The following is a 15,635-nucleotide window of genomic DNA, read 5'->3' on the forward strand; positions in this document are numbered from 1 at the left end:
TGTTTTTATTATTTTAAAATAATAACATTTATAATGTACTCTGTTTTTAAATCTTGACAAATTATGAAGCATTTAGAATTGTATTGTTCATCAGCAATAATGATAAACCTGTTATGTGTCTAATGTGTGCTTGTGTGATTTTGTGTGTTTGTAGGGGGTGCGTTTGGGAGTGCGTCCAGATTCCCCTGCTTTGCCCCGCCCCTCTAGAACCGTTAAGGTGGAGGCTGGCTGTAATATTGGCAATCCCTGTAACTCCTCCCCCTGCCCTGCCCACAGTCGCTGTGCTGATGATTGGGAACATCACACTTGTATTTGCGAACCAGGTAAAATCCGTGTGTGTGCATGTGTGTGTGTGTACATGTATTTTTGTGGAGATGGCATCCACAGCAACTTGAAATAAAAAGTCAGTACAATTGTAATGATCTATTTTATAGTCTTATGGTCAGTTTAGGTAGTTATGATTCAACATTGTCATCATATTCTATCATGTATAAACACACAAAGAGGAAGCACGCTGATATGAACAGACAAATATCATTGATGTCAGTAGCATGTCTTTGTGAAGCTGCTCTGTTTTTTCTACATTTTAAGAACTGCTTGTAATATAAAAGAAATATACACAAGCTATTGGCCAAGGCAGGAGGAGAGTGCTATACAGGCAGGAGGAGAGTGCTGTAAAGGCAGGAGGAGAGTGCTTTAAAGGCAGGAGGAGAGTGCTGTACAGGCAGGAGGAGAGTGCTATACAGGCAGGAGGAGAGTGCTGTAAAGGCAGGAGGAGAGTGCTGTAAAGGCAGGAGGAGAGTGCTGTACAGGCAGGAGGAGAGTGCTGTAAAGGCAGGAGGAGAGTGCTGTACAGGCAGGAGGAGAGTGCTGTACAGGCAGGAGGAGAGTGCTGTAAAGGCAGAAGGAGAGTGCTGTACAGGCAGGAGGAGAGTGCTGTACAGGCAGGAGGAGAGTGCTATACAGGCAGGAGGAGAGTGCTGTACAGGCAGGAGGAGAGTGCTGTAAAGGCAGGAGGGCAGTGCTGTAAAGGCAGGAGGAGAGTGCTGTACAGGCAGGAGGAGAGTGCTGTACAGGCAGGAGGAGAGTGCTATACAGGCAGGAGGAGAGTGCTGTACAGGCAGGAGGGCAGTGCTGTAAAGGCAGGAGGAGAGTGCTGTACAGGCAGGAGGAGAGTGCTATACAGGCAGGAGGAGAGTGCTGTACAGGCAGGAGGAGAGTGCTGTAAAGGCAGGAGGGCAGTGCTGTAAAGGCAGGAGGAGAGTGCTGTACAGGCAGGAGGAGAGTGCTGAACAGGCAGGAGGAGAGTGCTGTAAAGGCAGGAGGGCAGTGCTGTAAAGGCAGGAGGAGAGTGCTGTACAGGCAGGAGGAGAGTGCTGTAAAGGCAGGAGGAGAGTGCTGTAAAGGCAGGAGGGCAGTGCTGTAAAGGCAGGAGGAGAGTGCTGTACAGGCAGGAGGAGAGTGCTGTACAGGCAGGAGGAGAGTGCTGTACAGGCAGGAGGAGAGTGCTGTACAGGGAGAGGCATCTATCCGTCACATTAATAAAAAAATCTCTCTTTTTAGTCAAGCTGAAGGAGAGAGGAAAGTGTAAGAGAAGGCTGCTGACAACCTTGTCGCCAGAGTGCATTCACAGACTCACACACACAAAGAAACAAACAAACACACACACACACACACACACACACACACACACACACACACACACACACACACACACACGCACACACACCCTGGATGTAGAACTTTTAATGTAGAAAACACAACCACTTCATTATCGTGGTGGTGCAGTTGCATCAGTAGTCTTTTTAATAGTTCCTTGCTCTAAGAGGAATCAAAGACTGCCATCATGAAATCTAAATAATTCTCTCTCATCTCAGCAGGCTAGAACATACCCCCATGCTAATGAGATCCTTCATCCTTCCTCCTCACACAAGCAGCCTTCAGAGACACGTACTGAAGCATACACTGAATCTTGTGCTTGTGCACACCCTCAGAGACACAAACGCAAAAAAAGAGTAGGCCTTAGGTCCAGCAGGTCTAATGGTTCTGGTGAGGTCACTGAGAGTCAAGCATGAATAATGAAGGTATATTAACATCTCGCCACTTCATTTATTTATGAATGTGGTAATAATCATTATTCTATTTGTTTCACGTATCTATTTAAGAGAATATACCAGATATAGCTGTGTGTTAACTCCATGTGGGGTGGAATACGGCAGGGTTCCTTCTGTGGTTCCAAAGCTACTGTGACTCTGTAAGTAATACAGTGGGTGCTTGTGATTTGCTGGATCCTCTCCATTCGTGTCAGTAACACACTTTATATCCATGCGTCAGATGGTGACATAGGGACCATGTTAGCTTGTTCCAATTCAAGGCTGATTATAATGTCGGTGTTGGTAGGTTTTGGGTATAGCCAGAGAGGGAGGCACTTACTTTAGGCTATATGTGAAGTCAGAGTCGGCTGATCGGGACTGTATAGAGAGAGCGTCTCTAAGCTCTGCAGCTGCAGCGCATCAGAGAGAGATCAGAGAACGAGAAGTGCAGGGTGGGCCTTATCGCATCAGAGTCTATAGAGAAAAGGGCTTTCTGTGGGATTATACATTAGCACTGTGACATCAAGATTGGCATCACCTTTGTGTAAAAGTCTTGTTTTAAGATACTGAATGCAGTCTAGTGTTCTCTCTGTTTCTTGCTCTGACTCTCCATCTCTGCTTTTACTGTCTCTTTTTCCTCTCTTAGTGTGCTCGTACTCTGTGTGTCTGCATGATTCGTTTACGCTCTTTGTACACTTCATCATGGAAATGCCCTTGTTCTGTCATTTGTGTGGCCTATATTCTAAATGTAACTATACAATTAAACGCCTCTATATTTCATATTTTAATGGTCACATGGGAGTTTGTGTGTGTGTGTGTGTGTTTGGGTGTGTGTGTGTTTGGTAGTGTTATATATTACCTTCTGCTCCTGGTTAAACTATGTACAGTATACAGGTTTATTTTAATGCATGCTTGTTATACACATTACACTTTGTTCAGTATCACACTTATTCTTCAGTGTGTGTGGCGGATATTTTAAACAGAACAGTTAATCTACTAATACTATACCCACTGCTGGAAAACTCTAACCTTGTAACCCCTTACTAAAATAGCTTGTAGTTTCAGGCTATTGGAAAAATTAGCCTAATAAATCTAAAGCAATATTAAATTATGTGTGTGGAAAATAAAATAGGATCTTCCTTTATAACAGTGACCACGTTGCGTGAAATTAACCAGTACATATAGACTTCTTGCCTGACATTCAGCATAATATATGTAATAACTGCTGTAGTCATTATTGTTGCATAAAGTAACAGATTTTCTTTAAATTATTTTACTTTCTTTTTAATTTTGGCAAATACCTTCCTTAGGTGATAGAGCTCAGGATGTAATAAGCTTTATGATTCCTCTATTTATTCTATTGTCTGTATAGCACTTTGTAAACAGTTTATTAAAGTGCTATACAAAAGTTTATTATTATAGTTTATTGTTGTGTGCGTGTTTAATGTTATGTCTTGTTTTTATTATTTGATTAATATAATGAGAGTGTTTGTGTGTGTGTGTGTGTGTGTGTGTGTGTGTGTGTGTGTGTGTGTGTGTGTGTGTGTGTGTTATAATATCATTACAAGTCAAAGTGCAGAGCCCCAAAAAACTAATAGCAGGAACATTTAGTTTCAGATGTGCATCTTTATTTCAGCACATCTTCATTCTTTTGTGCAGTTGCTGATGGTCAGAGGGTCATGGTTGTGAATGTGTTTGTGGCTCTGCAGGTTTTTATGGTAAAAGCTGTACAGATGCATGTCAGCTGAACCCATGTGAGAATGAAGCTCAGTGCCACAGAAAACCCAGCTCCTCCCACGGCTACAGCTGTGACTGTGGAGACCACCACCACGGACAGTACTGCCAGCATAGGTATAACCGCGCACGCACGCACACACGCACATACATACACACACACACACACGCTGCTGCATGCTGACCCAAACGTTTCCATGGTTGGTGGCATATGTTTGTCAGTATAAATGTGTGAATACAATTAAATTGGCAGTAATGTGTGTGTGCACGCATGTGCATACATGTGCATCACAGGAGTGAACAGCAGTGCCCTCGTGGATGGTGGGGAAATCTTACATGTGGACCATGTCACTGTGATACCAATAAAGGTTTTGACCCAGACTGCAACAAGACCAGCGGACAGTGCAACTGCAAGGTACCAGCCTACACACACACACACACACACACACACACACACACACACACACACACACACACACACACACACACACACACTCCTGTCTTAATCATCTCTGACCATAACCTGACCTCTAATTCTGCTGTTTGACCCTAATGTGTAAATCCATTAAGCTCATGCACTGATCCCTGTTCTGATGTTACCCTGCCAATTTCAAGGCGTTGTTCTAGATGAATTAGAGACAGACCTGATGTCTGAATCCTCCTAGAGTTGTTTCAGCACAAGACTAGCTTTCCGAAGAACCCTCTTTTCCCTCTCTCTCTCTCTCTCTCTCTCTCTCTCTCTCTCTCTCTCTCTCTCTCTATATATATATATATATATATATATATGCACACACACACACACACACACACGCACGCACACGCACGCACACGCACGCACACACACAGAGCTTTTGATCTCTAAGCCCTAATCCTTTCCCCTGTGATGCTCCCAGATGCCTGACCTTCTGAAATCTCCGTCTCCTTGTTCTAAAATCCATTCCCGTGCTTCCAGCCCACTAAGCGCCGTGGCCAGGCTTTCACACAAGAACCTCTCCCTGAAGCCTCATTCTGTGTACACTGCAGTGTTCAACTCATGCACTCAGCCCAGCTGAAACCGTAAAAGAAATAGCACCAGTTTTACATTAGCACTGATTAAACTTGCAGGCATTTGACATTTCACACTTATTTGTTGTGTCTGAACTCTTTCCTCCAGCATGCAGCAGTTATACTGAACCTGAGCTGTATGCAGTACTACTGCAGTTGTTTACTATAAAGATACTTTATAACACATCGATTTTGTAATTAAAGACATGCAAATTATTACACACAAACAACTTCAGGAAAAAGCAGACATGCTACTCTACAGTGTAGCATGTTAGGCATGTACCACTGAAGCTATTGGTCCAATACAGTGCCGTGTCTGTCTAATGTGTCCAATATAGTGCTGTGTGTGTCTAAATTGCCTGCACCAGCAGCATGGTAATGCTTCTCATCTTCCCCCTGACCACAGCACACTGATCAGTGTGATGAGAAACTAAGCTATTCCCAAAGCACGTCAGGGTGTGTGCGTTTGTGTGTGTGTTTGTGTGTGTCCGTGTTTGTGTGTGGTAGTAGGTTTTTTTAAGTAAAACAGCCACACTTGTACACACATTGAGTAATTGATGGCCTCGTTAACCTGTGAGGCGTATGGTAATTGATTTACGTATGTAAATCCTAAAAAAGTTAATTTAAGAAGATTAGTTATGCTACATGACGGTGCATGCCCTAAAGTGATGTTAGAGACACACACATGCTGATCTGTCAAATTACACTGCACTTATACCGAGTCAGTCTGACCCAGTATAACCCAATAGTGCTGTAAATGATATCTCAAAGATCTGAGGACTAGGATAAAACACTGTAATCTCCATCTTTCTCTGTAATCATCACAGGTTTCTTGCTAGTCTTCTATATACAGTTTACTTAAAGGTGCTCAAGTGTTTTAATGTTGTAGCATAATAACTTATTTTATGCTACTTCTTTGACAGCAAACACTGTTCTTTATGTATATGTGTATTTGTGTGTGTCTTTGTTTTTTATTTTTATATTTTTTGTTCATTTTTGTGTTTCATCACTTAACCGTGTTTTATTTTATGTCTGTGTGAATGCGAATGTGCATATGTGTTTGATTTCAGGAGTTCCATTACCATCAACGGAGTAGTGACACATGTCTGCCATGTGACTGCTACCCAGTGGGTTCCTTCACACGGTCATGTGACCCAGAGAGTGGCCAATGCAAGTGCAGGCCCGGCGTAATTGGCCGTCAGTGCAACATGTGTGACAACCCATTTGCTGAGGTCACGCAGACAGGCTGCGAAGGTGAGACTGAATCTCGTCCAGCTATCTTTGATTAGTTTTATGCTCTTGTTCATCTGTCTGTCCATCCCTCTACACATTCATGCATTCATGCATGTGGTCATTACACCAGCAGTGTTAAATTGCCTGCAGCTGAGCACGTACAGAGGGAAGTGATTATGTTCACTGGAGAACTTCACTGAACACTGGTCATTTTGCCCTGCGTGTGTATGTCTCCATCCATCCATGCAGATGTTCATTGTTCTGCTCAATTGTTCTCTACCTCTTTCCATCCCTCTCTTTAACGTCTCCTCTCTCTGCGCACTTCTCTCATTCCTAGCCTGGTCCCAGGCAGCTCTCATATCAGGAAAATGAGCAACTTAGTGTATGTTTTTTAAGTCCCATTTTTCCCAACAGCTAACCGACTAGATCTCCCCTGTCACATGACAACTACTAACCTTGGAGTAACTCAGATATGCTTCCTCCAAGTCACATCTTTTCAAGTCAGCTGTCAAGGGCAGTGGAATACACCTGGGGCAAAGCACTAACTGCCCTCATCAGCAAGTTGATTAGTGTCGCTGTGATTGACATACATTCCCTTGCACTCAGAGCAGAGCCAATTTTGTTCTCTTGGACTCCCAATCACAAACTCACATTGATGGGACAAACACTTTTCTGTTGTAGCACTTGGAGAAACCCTTTGGTGTATCTTTAAGTGTGACTCCGCCTCCACCCTATATCTAACTCCTAATATACTCCGTGTGACCTTCCTGCCTTCATTTTCACCCATCCTCTCTTACCTATACGGCTTACTGATCTACTTATTGTGAAAGAACCAGCTGTAAATTAACAGGACTGTAAGTAGCTCCTCCCTCCCCCACTCGGCAGTGATCTATGACGGCTGTCCGAAGGCCATCACACTGGGCATCTGGTGGCCCAGGACCAAGTTCAGCATGCCTGCTGTGGTTCCCTGTCCCAGAGGATCAGTGGGTGAGTGTGTGTGTGTGTGTGTGTGTGTGTGTGTGTGTGTGTGTGTGTGTGTGTGTGTGTGTGTGTGTGTGTGTGTGTGTGTGTTTGTTACAGCTTTAGATGCACTGCCTGATGTTAAATATATGCTCTATCAAATAATAATAATATGTGCTTTGTTATTGTTAATTAAATAAAATACTCTGTGTATGTGTAATAATATGCCTTGTATTTATTAATTGAGTAATATAAATACTGTGTGTGTGTGTTACATCTTTAGAGGTACTGTGTGGTGTAAAATACATGCTCTGTTAAAAAATAATATGTGATTTTTTTATTAATTTAAAAATTTAATTACTGTGTGCATGTGTGTTGGTGTATGTTTCATATATCTTGTTTTTATTAATTGATTAATTTAAATACTCTGTGTGTGTGTGTGTGTGTGTGTGTGTGTGTGTGTGTGTGTGTGTGTGTGTGTGTGTGTGTGTGTGTTTATTGCAGGAGCTGCTATTCGTCACTGTGATGTAGAACGAGGCTGGCTGGAACCTGATTTGTATAATTGCACCTCTCCTGCTTTTGTTGAATTGAACACAGCGGTAGGGCAGCAAGCACGTGTACTCAAACACACAAACACAAACAAACACAGAAGCAAGCATGTGAATGATACTCCTCTCTCTCTTACACTGACTCTGTTGACAATCATAAGATGTTAAGAGTGTTTGGATGTTTGTGTTTGTGTATGTGTAGCTAGAGGCTGTTGAAAGGAATGAGACAGAGCTGAACACTATCATTGAAAAGAAGCTGGCCCATCAAGTACGTGATGTCACAGAAGCAACTCCTCGTCTCTATGGCAATGACCTTCAGATTGCAGAGAGGCTGTTGTCCCGTCTCCTGACCTTTGAGAGCCTCCAGTCAGGCTTCGGCCTGACAGCCACGCAGGACGCACACTTCACAGAAGTAAGAATCCCCACCAGATACCCGCTGAGTTCTTCTTCTCGTTTGCTTCTGGCTTCATCATTCTGCTCTTTCTCTCACTGTCTCTACCTTCGCTCTCACCTTCCCCCATCTCTCCGTCTCTCCGTCTCTCCGTCTCTCTCACTGTGCAGAACGTGTTGCGGGCCTGCAGTGTGTTGCTGGGGCCAGCCATTGCAGACCTGTGGAGGGCTCACAACACAGGCCAGGGCGGTGCTGCGGGCCTGGCTGACCTCCTCCAGCAATACTCCCGCACCCTCGCCCAGAACATGAAACAGACCTACCTCAACCCGGTAGCGCTGGTGGCATCTAATATCGGTCAGCCACGCATCCCCTTACACTCTGCACATATATCCACTTTCCTGTTACTCGATAATCTAATGATAGTACAAAATGTAATGTGCAGATACTGAAGTTTTGTGTATGCGTGTGTGTGTGTGTTTGTGTGTGTTTGTGTGCACTGCAGTGATGACTGTGGATCGTGTGGAGAACCACACACACGTACGGAGACGGTTCCCTCGCTATCACAGCACGCTGTTCCGAGGGCAGGCACTCTGGGATGCTCACACACATGTTGTGGTGCCCCCTAGTGCCCTAATGCCGCAACGCAGCTTCAGTAAGTATGCACGAGAAGACTCATTATCACACACTTATCCACTAACGACGTCAAAAATCTTACATCAGGTGCCGAAGCACGGCTGCAATTTGTGTGGTCTTGAATAAACCTCTTTATCAGCCATCCACCAATACATACTAATACTTTCTTATAACAGCTGAGATAGTCTTGTTCTTAGTTCCAGCCCCACCAGCGCCCGCCCCCGTGAATATAATAGCCAATCAGACACCAGAGGTGCCAGCAGCACGGCGATCTGTCTGGTTGCCTGAATCGTCCATCAGCTATGTGATCGTCTTGATATACCGAAGCCTAGGAGTTGCCCTCCCTCCCAAATACCACACTGACCGTCGCGGAGTCAGGTGGGTATATGCATGCAATTGTGTGTGCTTATGAAGCACATTTCATCCTAAACACATGTCACATCTATTTCTTCACCTTTGCTTGTCAGTATGTGTGTATGTGTTCCAGCAGCCTGTGTATGTATGTCTGAGTCTGTGTGTGTGTTTCCCTGCAGGCTGCCGCGTCACCCTGTGCTGAACTCGCCTGTGGTGAGTGTGTCTGTGTATAATAACCAGTCATTTGTGGAAGGTCTTCTGGAGTCACCCGTTCTGCTGGAGTTCCGTCTTCTGGAGACAAGCAACCGCAGCAAGCCTCTGTGTGTACAGTGGAACCACACCAGCACGTGAGTTTGCCCAGACAGAGAATGCCTCGGCTGCCCCTCGGGGTGTGTGTGTGTCCTCATGTGTGTGTGTGTGTGTGTGTGTGTGTGTGTGTGTGTGTGTGTGTGTGTGTGTGTGTGTGTGTGTGTGTGTGTAACTGACCAAGTAGAATTTTTTTTTGATGTTTTAAACCAAACTAATATTCTTAGAGTTGCAAGCTGATAAGACATCCTACTTAGATTCTATTTATTGTAAACGTGTGTGTGTGTGTGTGTGTAGGGTGTCAGTAGGAGGGTGCTGGACAGTGAGAGATTGCAGTGTTGTCTACAGGAACACGTCACATGTGCGCTGTCAGTGCCATAGACTGGGCACTTTTGGTGTTCTTATGGACAGCTCACAAAGAGAAGTAATAAACACACACACAGTGCACCAAGCAAAGATCACTCACAAAATAGCTAATGTATACACAAATGTATATAATTATTACTTAGTAAACATCAAAAAAACAATATGGTACAACTATGATGAAGCAAAAAAAAAACCTAACTTATATCTGTAATTGTCTAATCATTCTTAATTCTTATTTAATCTCATTTTTTCTTTGTCTTGCTATTTCTTAAATAGCAATTAGAGGGTGACCTGGAGACTCTCGCAATAGTAACTTACACATCACTGTCAGTTTCCATGGTGGCATTGTTGCTAACGGTTACGGTGCTTTCCTGTCTGAGAGGACTGAAGTCAAACACACGCAGCATTCATTCCAACATGGCTGCTGCCACCCTCCTCTCACAGCTCACCTACCTGCTAGGCATCAACCAGACCGAACAACAGGTGAGTCACACTGACTGACTGACTGCTGTTAGTTATTTCATCAAGCTGTTATTTGGGAAGTTAGCATTACAGATCTCTTCAAGGTTACAGGCAAACAATTACAGAAACAACTATGAACTATGGAGATTGATAAAAGGCATATATGCAGTCAGCTTGTATATTGCTTTTAAACCAACAGCACCGGAGATTGTGAGATTCAGCAAGGTGTCACAACCATCAGTACCCATGCACAGGCACACAGTGTGCTGTGCTGTGACTCTCTCTCTCTCTCTCTCTCTCTCTCTCTCTCTCTCTCTCTCTCTCTCTCTCTCTCTCTCTCTCTCTCACATACACACACACACTGTTCCCTTGAGTGCAGTTCACTCACAGCAAATGCTTTCCACTGATGAGTTAATCAATTCAGTGTTGTGTGTGAAAGAGAGTGTGTGCTAATATCTCTGTGTGTGTGTGAGAGCGTGTGTTAAGGTCTGAGTGTTTGTGTGTGTGTCTGTGTACATGCACTTATGTGTGCCTGTTACTGGCTTCATTTGTTATTAATATTCTCTCAGAGCTTGAATTAGGATTTCAGGGATATTTTAACTTCAGTACATCAGCTAGTTCTATTTTTTTTTGTCTGAGTGGTGAAGACTGTTCTACTGTGTCAGAGGGACTGGCCATCTCGGCCGACATTTTTAACCGAAGTGCACTTTCCTCCCACAATAGTTTTCATACAGTACAATTGGGTTTAAAAACTAGCACACTTCTTCTGATTTCAGCAGTACTCTGATTGGCTGTTTGACTTGAAAACCTGTGTTTTTATTGGCTTCTCTCAACAGTCTTCTCAAAAGTCTTTCTTGGAACATTATTATTAACAATATTATTATTGGTGCATTTCAACATCTATTCACAAACTGCAGGTTGTTAATATCTATGTGTCTCTTGTATTCTGATTACCAGCTTACTGTTTCCCCATTGGTGTATGTTGTTACACTCCTGCGTTCTGATTGGTGTTCTTCATTCTCACTTTGTTCTGATTGGTGCTTCCTCTCTCAGTTTTTGTGCACAGTTGTGGCAATCCTACTGCATTATTTCTTCATGTCTGCATTTGCCTGGCTGTTTGTGGAGGCACTGCACATCTACCGCATGCAGACCGAAGCCCGAAACATCAACTATGGTGCCATGCGCTTCTATTACGCCATTGGCTGGGGAGTCCCTGCCATCATTACAGGTAGACACACACGTGCAAAAACAGTAACCACATGACAGGTGAACTTTACATTTTAATTCCTCTATGTCCTCAATCTGTCAACTCTGAGGTGGTCACTGTCATTTCTGACTGCAGAATTTTTTTTTTTTCCTTTGTTTAATGCTTTTGTTTGGTTGGTTCTTTTTAATTTTATTTAGTGACTGACAAATTGAGATGTGGATTGTTATTGCAGCAAGTGTTTCAGAGCTGTATTAAATGTCCAGGGACATAGCATAACATTATTAGCATTTTTTACTTCAAATGAATGAGTCAGCAGACAGAGGTCAAACCACAGCCAGTGTGCCATAGGGCAAGGCACTGTGTGCAGAGCAGTTCAGGGAGATGGGATGTGCTGGACTGATTAACAACAGTGTAAACAGTCCTTGGTCTAGCTCTAACAGGCTACTACGGGCAAGGCACACTCAAACAACAAGAAACAGGCTAAGGTCATATCCTAGGCAAACAGGTTACTATAAGGCTAAATAAAACCACTGTCAGAAAATCACAGAAACACAAGCGGAGTGGGCAGCGGTAGCTCAGTGGTTAAGGTACTTGACTTGTAATCGTAAGGTTGCGGATTCAAGCCCCACTGCTTCCAAGTTGCCACTGCTGGGCCCCTGAGCAAGACCCTTAATGCTCAATTTCTCAAATTGTACTAATACATAATTGTAAGTTGCATGAGGTAAATGAGAGGCTTCACAAACTGCAAACAGATGCACTGGTGTTTTGGTAAGGTGCACATGGGAAACAGGTGCAGGTGGAACCGGTGGTCAACAGTGACCAGTGAAACTGAGCATGGCAGTGGACATGGACATGACACCCATCACCTGTGGAGATGTTGCTCATTGGCTGAACCCTTTACCCTAACGTCTCACAGTGTAGGACCTGTGTGGATTTGGCATTTAATGTCAAATTAACATTGTAATAGTTGATTCCATGCTGCTGAGTCTCTTTCTGTGTGTGTGTGTGTGTGTGTGTGTGTGTGTGTGTGTGTGTGTGTGTGTGTGTGTGTGCACAGGCCTGGCGGTGGGCCTGGACCCAGAGGGTTATGGCAACCCAGACTTCTGCTGGATCTCCCTTTACGATAAACTCATCTGGAGCTTTGCGGGACCCATTGTCATCGTTATACTGGTATCAGAACCTGCAGCTCTTAATGTTTCCATTCTCCTCATCTGACAGGCTTTGTGAGGATTGTCATCCACTGTGGCAGGCTGTATTAAAATGAAAGTGGGCTTTTTAATTAACCGACATGCTGGGTCAATTTTAATCCTTAATGACAAGCCTTGCAAAACATACCAGTTCTGTTAATCTTTGAACCTTTGATTGTCTATCAAGTTATATCAGATTTACTATATCCTTTTGCCATGAAATGTAAATAAAACTGAATTATTGCTGTATAACTGAAATTTACTCCGTGATTCTCTCTCCCTCTCGCTCTCTCTCTCTCTCTCTCTCTCTCTCTCTGTCTGTCTATATTTCTGTCTGTCTCTCTCTGTCTGTCTATCTCTCCTCTGCAGATGAACAGTGGGATGTTTATGACGGTACTGCGTATGACATGTAATTTGTCTCAAAAAGAAACAAAGAAAATGCCTGTACTGTGAGTATTAACACGCACATACACAGGCAGACGCCTTGGTTCTGAGTGCTGGGTTTTCTGCATGCTCGAGGGCCCAAGCGGTCATGTCCAGCAGACCCGCTCCACTGCCCACACTGCTCGTCCTCTTTGTCCTCGGCCCTTTAGCTGATCTTCTGTACTGCTGCCAAATGAGCTGTCCAAACCCATCCAAGTCCACCAGAAGCCAAGAAATCTCCATTATGATGTGGATAACTTCCATTTTCTGTCCTCTCATAACCCTTTCCCCATGTCGTTTCTCCCTCTCTTCCTCTATTTTTCTCTCCCTCCCTCCCTCCTTGCCTCCCTCGCTCTCTCTCTTCCTCTCTCCTCCTCTCTCTCTCTCTTCCTCTCTCCTCCTCTCTCTCTCTCTTCCTCTCTCCTCCTCTCTCTCTCTCTTCCTCTCTCCTCCTCTCTCTCTCTCTTCCTCTCTCCTCCTCTCTCTCTCTCTTCCTCTCTCCTCCTCTCTCTCTCTCTTCCTCTCTCCTCCTCTCTCTCTCTCAGTGCCACTATCCGCAGTGCCTTTTTCCTGTTGCTCTTGAGTGCCTCTGTCTGGTTCTTTGGGCTAATGGCCGTCAATAACAGCATCCTGGCCTTCCACTACCTCTTCATTATCCTCTGCTGTGTACAGGTGTGTCATCCATATGAATGCATGAATTCATTTAATAATGTGTGTGTGTCAACAGTTACTAAAGATGATTTGATTCTGATTGTGCTGCTAATGTTTGCATTTGCATGTGCGTGTGTGTGCATATGTTTCATGGGTCTGTATGCTTTTTTTTGTATTAATAGTCTACAGTGTATGCTAGTATATGTACATCATCCAGTTGTCTGGTTGTGGGTCAGGTTGTGACTGTGTGTGCGTGTGTGTGTGTGTGTGTGTGTAAAAACATTAATCTGGCAGTCTGGTTGTGGGGCAAGGTCTGGTGTGTGTGTTAGCATTAAAGCATTAGTCTGGTTGTTTGTGTCAGGGTTTGGCGATGCTCCTGTGTGTGTGTATGGGTGTGTGTGTGTGTGTGTGTGTGTGTGTGTGTGTGTGTGTGTGTGAAAGAGAGAACATTAATCTTGTGTGGTTGTGGCTCAGGGCTTGGCGGTGCTGTTGGTCTTCACGCTGTTGAATTCAGAGGTGCAGGAGGCCTGGAAATTGGCCTGCGTTGGCAAGAAAAGCCCCAGCGAAGACGCCCCTAGACCACCACAGACTCCTGTAAGTACTCACAGACACAAGAAGCACAATAAACTTTGTAGATCTTCAATCAGCCCAAAGGAGGAGATATGCAGGCACCAAAAGTGTCCAGTGTTGCATGTGTGCCTGTGCAGGGCCAGAACCCATACAACACCGCCTCTCTGCTGGAGCAGAGTGGATTACACCGCATCACACTGGGAACATCCACCATATCATCAGTCAGCAGTGCTCGGTGAGAACACACACACACACACACACACACCCCTTGCTCTTGGAAATAGGTCTTAATTTAGGTCTCCATATCATTTTTTTCACAGCCAGCTGTTATTTATACTAACATCCTAATGTTGTGTTTTTGTTGTCTTTGTGCATTTACTTTTTAATTTTTGAGTAGGGAAAATCTGCTAGCACACCAGACTGCTGAACACACTCTGGGTCACACAGGAGCCACGGACCTCGATGTTGCCATGTTCCACCGCAATGGAGGTACACTCACACATAGTGGCCCTCATGAAAGTATGCATACACAAACACACATACACACAATCACTCTTTTCATATTAAGTTTAAATTTCAATATTACAGCCCTCTTCCCTTTGTTAATCTGGCTTAATATCCCTCCCTTTCTCTTTTGCACTCTCTCTCCTACTCTCTCTCATTCAATCTCTCTCCCTCTCTCTCTCACATTCTTTAACCTTCACTTCAGGTGAAGACTCGGACTCAGACTCTGATCTCTCTTTGGAGGAGGAGAGGAGTCTGTCCATTCCTTCCTCTGAGAGTGAGGACAATGTGCGTCTCCGGGGACGCATCCAGCGACGCTTCAAACGCACCAATCACAGTGAGCGATTGCTCACAGAGCCCACCCACAATGGCACCAAAGGTAGCCAGTGCCTGACGATCTGTTGGGTTGAAGTTGGTATATTATGTGTACAAATACATAATGTTGAACATGCCCCATACAAAAGTAAGCTAGTAGAAATGTGTACCTTCAGCAACCATTCTGTTTGACTATCTTGCTTTGACAATGACTTGAAAACTTGAAAATAATAAGAGCTTGTATCACTGTGCAGAAGTTATCTTACCTCTTGGTCGTTGTTAAACTGGAATACATATAGTATTGCAAATCTTGAAGGTTTGTTGTGTACAGAAGGACCTATGAAGAGTCCTGGTGTGAAGCTGCTATCTTGTTCCCAGTTTTGCCCCTGCCAATCAACAGCATGGTGTGTTGTTTGCATGTCAGATCTGGATGGGAATGACCTGCTGTCCTATTGGCCAGCATTGGAGGAGTGTGAGGTGCACTCTCTGCAAAAATGGGGTTCAGAGCGCCGCCTAGGGGCTGACTACAGCAAAGACACAGCAAATAACAATCAGGCAGATGCTGCACTGACCAGCGGGGACGAGAATGGGCTGACACACACGCACAGACACCGCAAGGGTGAGACGCACACATGGACACACAGACATATGCAG

At 44.3% G+C, this 15,635-nt stretch overlaps 1 protein-coding gene across 3 annotated transcripts in view; it reads left to right on the forward strand.

Moving 5' to 3' along the window:
• The window catches only part of celsr3 (cadherin, EGF LAG seven-pass G-type receptor 3), a 47,600-nt gene that overhangs the window by 29,151 nt on the left and 2,814 nt on the right, over positions 1-15,635 (forward strand). For 2 of the 3 annotated variants that reach the window (XM_035522050.1, XM_035522052.1), the window contains exons 13-34: positions 155-323; positions 3,803-3,944; positions 4,122-4,242; positions 5,942-6,125; positions 6,990-7,091; positions 7,569-7,663; positions 7,815-8,024; positions 8,174-8,357; positions 8,506-8,655; positions 8,834-9,014; positions 9,170-9,337; positions 9,594-9,720; positions 9,939-10,145; positions 11,178-11,352; positions 12,389-12,501; positions 12,888-12,967; positions 13,487-13,613; positions 14,067-14,186; positions 14,300-14,397; positions 14,557-14,651; positions 14,872-15,045; positions 15,406-15,600. In XM_035522050.1, coding sequence (XP_035377943.1) covers positions 155-323; positions 3,803-3,944; positions 4,122-4,242; positions 5,942-6,125; positions 6,990-7,091; positions 7,569-7,663; positions 7,815-8,024; positions 8,174-8,357; positions 8,506-8,655; positions 8,834-9,014; positions 9,170-9,337; positions 9,594-9,720; positions 9,939-10,145; positions 11,178-11,352; positions 12,389-12,501; positions 12,888-12,967; positions 13,487-13,613; positions 14,067-14,186; positions 14,300-14,397; positions 14,557-14,651; positions 14,872-15,045; positions 15,406-15,600 — 3,217 coding nt within the window. The remainder of the gene's footprint in view (positions 1-154; positions 324-3,802; positions 3,945-4,121; positions 4,243-5,941; positions 6,126-6,989; positions 7,092-7,568; positions 7,664-7,814; positions 8,025-8,173; positions 8,358-8,505; positions 8,656-8,833; positions 9,015-9,169; positions 9,338-9,593; positions 9,721-9,938; positions 10,146-11,177; positions 11,353-12,388; positions 12,502-12,887; positions 12,968-13,486; positions 13,614-14,066; positions 14,187-14,299; positions 14,398-14,556; positions 14,652-14,871; positions 15,046-15,405; positions 15,601-15,635) is intronic. The other variant, XM_035522051.1, reaches the window with a different exon arrangement.

Source organism: Electrophorus electricus, chromosome 23, assembly GCF_013358815.1.
Source record: "Electrophorus electricus isolate fEleEle1 chromosome 23, fEleEle1.pri, whole genome shotgun sequence".
Lineage (NCBI taxonomy): Eukaryota > Metazoa > Chordata > Actinopteri > Gymnotiformes > Gymnotidae > Electrophorus > Electrophorus electricus.